This window comes from Teleopsis dalmanni, chromosome 1 (assembly GCF_002237135.1).
Source record: "Teleopsis dalmanni isolate 2A chromosome 1, ASM223713v2, whole genome shotgun sequence".
NCBI classification, from domain to species: domain Eukaryota; kingdom Metazoa; phylum Arthropoda; class Insecta; order Diptera; family Diopsidae; genus Teleopsis; species Teleopsis dalmanni.
The window spans coordinates 112,916,484-112,926,547 of NC_051846.1; the positions used below are offsets into that span (position 1 = coordinate 112,916,484).

The 10,064-nt window shown below is 25.9% G+C and overlaps 1 protein-coding gene across 1 annotated transcript; it reads left to right on the forward strand.

The window, feature by feature from the left end:
• Positions 1 to 7,105: 7,105 nt before the first annotated feature.
• On the forward strand, positions 7,106 to 10,055 carry LOC119665587 (poly(rC)-binding protein 3-like). Its single transcript, XM_038074813.1, has 7 exons — positions 7,106 to 7,120; positions 8,291 to 8,347; positions 8,420 to 8,536; positions 8,598 to 8,691; positions 8,767 to 8,930; positions 9,024 to 9,143; positions 9,784 to 10,055. The coding sequence occupies exons 1-7, from the start codon at positions 7,106 to 7,108 to the stop codon at positions 9,835 to 9,837; spliced, it is 621 nt and encodes a 206-aa protein (XP_037930741.1). The 3' UTR covers positions 9,838 to 10,055.
• The last annotated feature ends 9 nt before the right edge of the window (positions 10,056 to 10,064 follow it).

Here is a 10,064-nt window from a genome sequence, read left to right on the forward strand (position 1 = left end):
TTTTACTATGGATATGTAATATTATATACAATATAAAATAGTGATTGTATAAAATCACGAATGAGAGGCTATTCATAATATTTACCTTTTGTTATTCTTTATTTATATTTAATTTATCTCAAATTAAGTATAACAGAATTTTATTTTACATACACAAAATAAAAAGTGTATATAATTCAATTGTACTTCAAAAAAAAAAAAAGAAAACTGAAATAGTTTATGAGTCAAAATTTCCTGGTTAATCATAGCAATCAATTAGAAGGTATGACAAAATACAGTTAAAAGTACAAAATGTTGTTTTCCTTGATTGCAATTTCAGTGCAATTAGGACATTGATCAATCGGATTGATAAATTGATAGAAAATTAGCTACTAAGTTGTTTTTATTATATTTTCTGATTGTGATTCGATGTATTTTTAAATTGCATTTTTTGAAATTATGCCAAAAAGTACGATTTTCGTAAGGCTGTCTTAGTCGTCACCGTGGTCGACACGGTGAGTGGAGGAATGTGCGTCTTGTTAAAATTTGTATGTGTTCTTATAAACGTATTTTATTTTACATATATTATTTTGCTATTTGCCAATTTTTCTACTTCATGTAAAATAATTTATATTAAAATATATAGCCCACAGGGCAACGGCACCGGCACCTAAAGCAGCTAAACACATTTTCCACCTGTCGATGTATGTTTATAGATAAATATTTTTATAGAAACCGTAATGTATTGCAATTCTAATAAAATTTATTTCAAATGACATTATTATTGCAATAATAATTCATAAAACTGTTTTTGACAATCTTATAATGGCGTTAAAAAATAAGAAATATGGAGCCATATATAATTTTTTCATGCAATTATTCTTTAAATCCCATTTAATTTTCTTCATTAGAAAGAATTTTTTTCTTAATATTCTTCCAAAAATAAATTTATTCACATATATAAAAAATAAAATAGCACGAGAACGATTCCCCGATTCGCCTTTTTGATAAAAGATTTTAATGAAAATAATTCGATCAAATTTTTTGAGTACATATGACATATGTCAATGAAGCTTGCTTCTCGAGATATTGGGCTTTAAAAACGCTTCATCTAAATATTTTTTTTTAATCTCTTTTTGTGTATTCAATATAAAATTCAGTATAAAATTGGTAGTAGATGGCGAGCGTATTTTATTTTTGTTAGTATATTCAATGTATATTCATAATTAAACATCAATATTTTGAGAAGTAAGATATGTCGATATATATCGTAGAGGTAAAAGTTACTTAAATTATGTAACTGCATTAAAATATATGGTGCAATCGGTGTGGCTTGGAAATCGAAATGGCGCCAATAAAATCAGTTTTTAAATATCATCATCTGCTTCTGCAACGTTTTGGTTATAATTTATACTTTTAATAAAAAAAAAAAAAGAATTGGAAAATTGGAATTGGAATCAATCAAATCTAATATTATACTTATATTTACACTGTTAAATTCCTTATTCACCCACAAAAGCCAATAATTTTTTTAACCAAAACCGCAATTCTGCATAAAAATCACGACAGCAAACAATAAATGGCAGTTTTTCCTGTTTATTCACTTTATGTTTCCTTTGATAATTATTTAAATTATATTTATAAAAATTCATTAATTTTTAATGTCGGAGAATTTTTATATCTTTCATTTGCATATGCAATTACATTTTTACGCGCTTTTTGCATTTTAGCATTAATTTTTTGCAGATAAAGTTTTAATAATCCGTTCAGTTTAAATAAAATCATAATCGTTCGCAAACCATTTTTTAGTTTTTTTATATATAAATATATATATATTTTTTTTAATTATATAACAATCTTGTTAAAGTGAAATTATTATTTTAATATTTATTGATATTTCAACCACTTAAGTAAACTGGCCCTCTAAAAACTACTTTAGACAATAAATAAAACATTAATTGAAAATTTTTACTCTTATATCACTAGAGAGCTAGGTTTTTTCTGTGCTTTGTTTTCGAGTCACAAATGGTTCAGTACGTTTATTGTTATTATTATATTTTTGTTATATAGTGGTTTTAATAATAGATATTTATTAGATAAATGAATACAATTTACAAAACAAATTATAAATCGTTTGAATTTTTTACATAAATTTTCTTTACTAGAATTTTCATTCAATGATATGGAGAATATAAACAATCCAAAAAATTTAACAGTTTTTTTATGTTATTAACAAGAAAAAAGCTTCAATACTCTTCACCCAAATAATATGTAACAAAACTTTTATATATTGTTCAACCTTACATAAATTAGGGGGATTTATGTTTAACTTAATTTATAAAAAAATTTTAAGAATCCCAAACATATCTAAATATATAAATTTAATTCTGAAAATTATTATATATGTAAAGAATTTCTTTCCTTTGCTGACTTGAACTCCTTCTTAAATTACAAATAGCTTATGTTGAATGCAATTAAAAGATTAGTACAAAAATTTAGACCTTGATTTGAATATAGACAGACAGAAAAACTGGCAAATAAATATCTTTAAATCTATTAGATTTATATAATCTCTACTAATGCATTATAAGTGGCTTAATAAACTTAATAAACAGTTTATTCATTATAATAAAAAAGTAATGAAGAATGTAAAATAAGTTAATTTTGAGTACTATTTTGCTTTATAAAAGATTCTTTAATATATATTTCCTTGATAAGGATACATTAACAAGAACGTCATAATCACGAAAGTTATCCAACTTTAAACAAACCATATGTTGTAATTGATAATTGGATCTGACTCTTTAAAGGAAAAAGATTTGTGTTTTCCTTTTCCCAACCTGTTATTATATTACATTCATCTCAATTCTTATAAATTAACATTTGTACATTTAACATACTGAATCTCTTCCGTCAAGTTTTACGCGGAACTAGAACAAAACATCAACAATAATTGCTACTACAATTACAACTGCAGATATTTTAATGTATTCTGTATGAGGCTTGGTAGTTGCACCATGATCTTATATCAAAATAAGATGCTAATAAGTAGTGGTGTTAACCCGGCTCATTAAATCCGAAGCGAGTTCAAGTCAAGAAATCGCATAGTGTTTTAAAGGGTGCAAAAGAAATCATCAACGAAATAAACTCGCTTTATTACTGCAAACTTTTAAACTGACAGACTGTTCACACAGCTTAAGAACCATCTAGAAGCAATGAAATATACTATAAATTGGTGTGCAACAAGCAGCCTTTTCGTGATATTCATATTCCAGATCTTCTCAAACCCCCAACAAGAGTTTAGTACACAACAAAGGTTGTTTCGAAAGTTTCATTAAACTAAGAGCTTATAACTGCAATATGTAGGGAATTTGGCGAAGCTTTCAGAATTCCACATAAAGCTAAGACCCATAAATTGGGAGATAGTTGAGTAAGTGTTTCAAATACTGATAAGAAAATTAAATTTTCCTGTATACAAGTTTATATTTTTGAAATTTGAATTTTTCCAATTAAAGTGAAATTGTTTTTTTTTGTAACTTATTATTTTCATCTGAAATCTTGTTATAAAAGATATAGACAATCGTTTGTCGTTACTTATAAGAAGTATTTTGTGAATGTATATCCCAATGTATTGAAGAAATATAAGTAGCAATGTTTTAAATTTTTTTTTGCATCATTGGTATGAGCTGGAGTTATTGGGGATAATTTGAGATGTTATTGATAGCATAATAATATTAAACTTCATTCATTTTGTCAGCATATATTGATCTAAATTTAATTAAATCATAAGTTAGACATTATTTTTTATCAGAACTTACTCTACGTTTTATATTAGGGCTCTACGTAATCTCTTCACAATCTTGTATAACGAGGTCGGTATTCAAATAACATGGTAACACCAACAACAAAAGGCAAGTACATCGTATGAATGTTGTTGTTGTTGGTAATTTTTATTATGTTACTCCGTTCTGAAACTTATTACGCGAGATTGTGAATACCCTACCTCTATTGTATCAATAGATATTAAAAATTTATAATACTTCCTTTAAGAAAAAATTAAAAATTAATTCGAAAATGTCTTATTCTAATGAAGAGAATAACAATTAAGTAATTTACTAAAATCATTTTGACAGTGTTGAGATCTTCAAATATAATTACAAGTAAAAATTTTTTTGCGAATTTCTTAAGTCAATTCGATAAATTCACTAAATTTTATTAGGAGATTACTATAGTTAGATAACAATTTGTGTATTCTTTAAATAACATTAAATAAGTGTTCATCTATATAAAATTGTGTTTTTTTCGCACTTCATTATCAAGTAAATAAAATGAGTTTGATGTCACGGTATTGCCAAATATTTACTCTCCAGATATTAAGCAGTTTCTGTGCTTCATAAATTTTAAAAGCAAACAAAAGATTTTATTTAAAATTAAAAGAAAATAAATAAGCGAAACTAAAATGTTTTTGTAAATATTTTGTACTTAAAAATTTATTATCGCTTTAAGTGTTTCTGATACAGATTCTCTGTAAATTTCTTCACTTTAAGGTTAACATGAATCCTACACTTTATATAATTTTATTATTTCATAAACAATATTGGTTTTTTAATCTGCAACAGATAAATAAACTATTGCCAGAATATTTCAACAAATTATTGCAAAGTACGTATTTTTAAAAATTGTGCAAAAACAAAATTTATTATCTAAAATTTGAAAATTAGCATTGAGAAAATGAAGTGCACTATAATTGATCACGTTGTCTGTCTGTGCAGTGCATATTTTTAAATAAAATTAACTGATGCAACGCAACAACCAGCCCAGAAGAGCCCAAATACGAATCTGTGAAATATACGATAATAATGCAAATGAACATTTTTTTAGATTCTGAAACGAAAATAATCATGCAATTTTAATTAGTTGAAGACCGAGAAGAATGACACCTTAGCGCTAGCGCTAGTTTCGACGATGCGGTCAACAACGTCGAAGTTGGATCGAAATGCAAACTGCATTCGCCTATAAATAATTAACTTAAGTATTGTACGTACATGAATAAATTAAATTAACAAATAAAAATTAGAACCAAATTGTCTGTTTTGTATGGTATTGAATGTTAATTTAAGTTGAGGCTTTCGGCGTGGAAGGGGCGAATACGAGTTGTAATGTTGGTGAAGCGCTTGTATGTACTTTACTTACTATAAATTAGTGTGAAACTTCTTAATGTTTCTCATGTAGACAACGTCGCGACGCTATTGTCTGCAAATTAAAATCAGAATATGTATTTCTTTTATATACAAAAGTATTTTATTTCATAAAAATTTACTTTCCTAAAAAGAAGTGCACCAATAAATAATGTAACACATGTAGCGGATCCAATATTGCGTCTCTCTACGAAAACATATTCTGAAATGCGTTGCTACTCAGGAACTAAAGACACTTCAATGAACTCAGTGTGCATTTTTTGCACCACTGAAATGATTAAATATACTTATCTCATTCTACTATTTTTTTTTTCATTTGTTTTTTTTTTTGTTTTTTAATAATATTCTACTGCACTTTGTGGGAAAATAGTGATTTAAATTATGTTTTTGTTTAATAAACGCAAACTGCAGATGTTGCAAAAAAAAAATAACAGAATTCCATAACAGAAACTATAATTCTTGGTTAAAAGGCGAGCAAGCACTGAAATTATAACAGCTTCTCTTAAATCTTTCTTCTATCGTTGGTTTTTTAATATCTTAATATTGCATAAAAAATTAAGATTTTAAAATATTGATATTTATATCATACATAAAAATTTGATAGATTCGTAGATTTTGAATATACGCATTAGCTATTGTAGATATTTGTACAATAATGCATCTATAACAGTAATAGCACATTCACACTGTCTCATTTAGAAGATTTTACTCATTATAGCTACTAATCAGGATGATTTACCATAGAAAGTGCTTTCATATAAATGAGCTCATTACCAATAAAGCTGCTCAGTGAAAAATCAGCGTAAAATGTCGAATGCAATCTTTAAATTTCCCATAAGGGAAATTACTTAAATTTGAAATATGTACCATATGTTTAATATGTAAAATGTAAACAAATAACAGCTAAGTTCTAAATAAACACACTGAGGAATTAAGTATTTAATAAAATCTTTGTTTCTATTAATGGAATATGTAATTAATATATAAAAGTTTATAAAAGGTCTATCAGCTTCATAAATGAGCTCATTATAATGTGAACATTCACTCATTAATATAAATGAGCAAGTATCTAAATGAGACAGTGTGAATGTACTATAACATATAACTATTTATATATCATTTTAAGAAACTTTCTACAGCTTATAAGTAAAGTTACGCTCTGGAAAATCCGAAAATTAATTTATTTGCTGTAACGTTCGCTGTAATCTGAACACTGCATTTATCTTTATTATGATTTCTATAGTCCCGATAAAATGAAATAAATTATTAGCATTATATAGCATTTTGCATATGTAATTTTTCGATTACAAGAACTCGTTGGGAGTCAAAACACTAATAAATGATAGTTTTTTAAATATTGTTGGTAAAAATAAAAATTATTTTGGAAACCCTACATTACTCTCTGTTGAATGGTTAGTTTTGAGTTCATATCATTTAGAAAGAAATTGGTGGATTATTTGCGAAAATCTATATTATTAAACAGTTTCATTATATTATAATTCCATTATTCTTAGAATTTGTTTATATTTTCAATGCTGTGTTTGTAAAAGCTGAGTTTATAATTCCATTATACTTAGTATTTGTTTATGTTTTCAAAGCTGAGTTTGTGAAATTCCGATTAACGACAGCCCATTAGTTTTATATTTTTGTTTTTGTTCAAAATATATTCTTTTTTATATTAAAATTGACAAAAAAAAATAATATGACAAAAGTTACAATTTTTTTTTGAATATTTATATTATATTATACTTATATTATACTTATATTATACTTAAAATTAGTATCAGAAAATAATTGAAAATGAAGTGTTTTTGTATTTGTATGCTATTTAAGCTATATGTTTAATTAATATTATTATTAAAATTATTACTCATTAATGATTTGGTCATTTTGTTAAAATACTTTTATAATTTATGTTATAGACTTAAATGGTAACTACCGATGTAAGTCAAAAAATTGACGTAACCAATAATAAAAAATTACTAAAAGTTTTCAAAACTCATTGGTCTAAAGCACATAACAAAATAAACTAAAAGTAATAACTCACTCTGATAACCGTATATATATACCGTGATATATATATATATTTAATAAATATTTCAACAAACACTTTAGTTTTTTCTAGTGGTGTGAATAGGTCAAATATGAAATAGAATAAAATTGCTAACTAATTCTAGAATGTTTTTTTTTTGATAAAAGTTACAAGTAAAATTTTTATTTTTTTGTTTAAAGATATAACTTATTTTAAGATAAAATAATTCCATTCTACAAATTTTGGTTAAAAACAAATATGTTTTCAATACTAATTAAAAATGCCAAATCATTTTAACATTTTATATGTATTCATAACATATGAATTATGAGTTTTTGCCAACATATGTACTTATATTATACTCATATATACAGATATATATATGATTTTTAATATTCATTTATCGTTATTTACCTTGACTCAAAATTATTGTTAGATTTTTTTGTAAGTTCTTCACAAAGTTTAAATAATAACAGAAATTTTAGATTTCATCAAATAATATCGATTGAAAACAATTGGTATTAAAATTATTTTATATGTTCTATAACTTCAAACGTAATCAAAACAATGATATCCGTTCTATTGAACAATTATACAATCTGAATGTAGGAAAAAGTTTGTACTTCTAGACAGTCAATTCTAAAATAAAATAATCTGTAAACCTGAATAAGTTATCCACTTGATTTATTTTCACTATACAGTGTATCATCATTGATATATACAGTGTCAATGATGAAATTATCAAGGTGCCACAAAGCTCCCTGATGGAGGGCGATGACTACCAGTTTTAGTTTCTATAGTTTTATTTTAAATTCTAAGAAAGAAATTATCTCCTGACGAAATATAAATTCTTTTAATACTCGTAGAGTACCTGTTTTATATAAGCGATGGGGGCGGAAAATCACAAATGGATCATATCTAAATATTTAAACTGTGTTGTGTTTGATATATTTATTTCTTTCAAAAAATTGACGATTATAACTGTAATATATCTTTTTTTATTTTCTAATTTTATATGACTAGTTATACAGTTAATATTTGTAATACATGAACTAATGTTTGATAATTACTTTATTTGTAGGAAGTTGGCAGTATTATTGGCAAGAAGGGTGAGATCGTAAACAGATTTCGTGAAGAGGTAAGGTTTCTATATTCTAAGTTTATTCAAATATATTCTAAAATTTTTAAATTTAATTATTCCTCAATTTAGTCGGGTGCCAAAATTAATATTTCTGATGGCTCCTGTCCTGAACGTATTGTAACGGTGTCCGGAACAACCAGTGCGATCTTTTCAGCATTTACCCTCATTACAAAGAAATTTGAGGAGGTAAGACTAAAAATCTTTTTTAATTTGTTTTATTTTATTTTATAAATTTCTTTAATTTTAGTGGTGTTCACAATTTAATGATGTAGGCAAAGGTGGAAAAACTCAAATTCCAATTCGTTTAATTGTACCCGCCAGTCAATGTGGATCATTAATTGGTAAACCTACATAAAAAATTTTTCTCAACGTGTATAAATAAAATAAAATTCTCTTTTTATATTCAAATTGAATAGGCAAGAGTGGTTCAAAAATTAAAGAAATACGCCAGACAACAAACTGTTCTATACAAGTTGCCAGCGAAATGTTGCCAAACTCAACAGAGCGTGCCGTCACTTTAAGTGGCACTGCTGAGCAAATAACCCAATGTATCTATCAGATCTGTCTTGTTATGTTGGAGGTTTGTATATTCTTTCATTAGTATATGTGTTGAAGTTTTTAATCAGTTTTCACATTTTTTTCATTTGATTTTGTGTATTGTAATTTGCTGCAGTCTCCACCAAGAGGTGCCACTATACCATACAGACCAAAACCGCAAGTAACTGGACCAGTCATTTTAGCTAATGGGCAAGCATATACCATCCAAGGCAACTATGCTGTACCCGCACAAGAGGTAAACCCATTTAATTTTCATTTAATTTTTTCTTTATTTGCTCCGAAATATGCAAAAGGAAGGCTCAAATTAATATTTATGTTGCATATAACATTTTCCGACAATATTTTCTTTTATTTTAATTTAACTTCTTTATACATTTACATAAATTTTCAATTAAAAAAATCAACTTGTGTGCTTTAATTTTTTTTTTAATTTAGTGCCCACATCTATTGTGCATTTATATATTTAATTAATGAGAGCACCTATATGTGTTACGATCAAACTATTTGTAATTAAATAAACAATAATAAATAAAGTTGCTAACATTAAATATAAACAGTGTTGGTAATTGGGAAAAGAAACACAAATTTATATTTGAATTTTAAACATTAAGTTTAATTTTATAATTGCAATATATTAAATTAAAATTTAATTAATAACCTAAAATTTTATCAATAAATTTAATTAAAATTTTAGTTTAATTTTACAAAATTTTATATTATGCTGTGTTTTTATTATCACAAATATGAATCTGTCTGCCAACACTGTTTAGTAAATTTTAAGCCCACTTGCTTTTTGTTATTAGTCCTTAATTTATATTACATATAAATGACAATAATAAATAAAAAATTTGATTTATTTTTGTTATGTATTTTAGTTTCTTCTTCTGCACTTTTCTCTTAGGCTAAGTTCGTTCTACGTTGTCTCTTAACGTAAGATTTAGAAAACAGGCAGTGTTTCAGATAATGAAACTGGTACAAAGTTATAACCAAGGTTTTTGAACAACTAGAAATCATATTCAGCTCTAAGCCATTAAAAAGTAGTGCTTGATGGTTTCAGTTCTGCTTCTGCGTGACCTTAGACTGGAATTGATTGATAAATGCTACGTTTCCTTAGGATGAATACGAGGGCTCATGTGCAGTTGGAAAGTATGTGAAC

What these genes read in the sequence shown, in the direction of transcription:
- LOC119665587 (XM_038074813.1), top strand. An exon ending in TTACAAAGAAATTTGAGGAG is followed by an intron (nt 8,537 to 8,597) that starts GTAAGACTAAAA and finishes CTTTAATTTTAG; the next exon opens with TGGTGTTCACAATTTAATGA. An exon ending in TCTGTCTTGTTATGTTGGAG is followed by an intron (nt 8,931 to 9,023) that starts GTTTGTATATTC and finishes AATTTGCTGCAG; the next exon opens with TCTCCACCAAGAGGTGCCAC.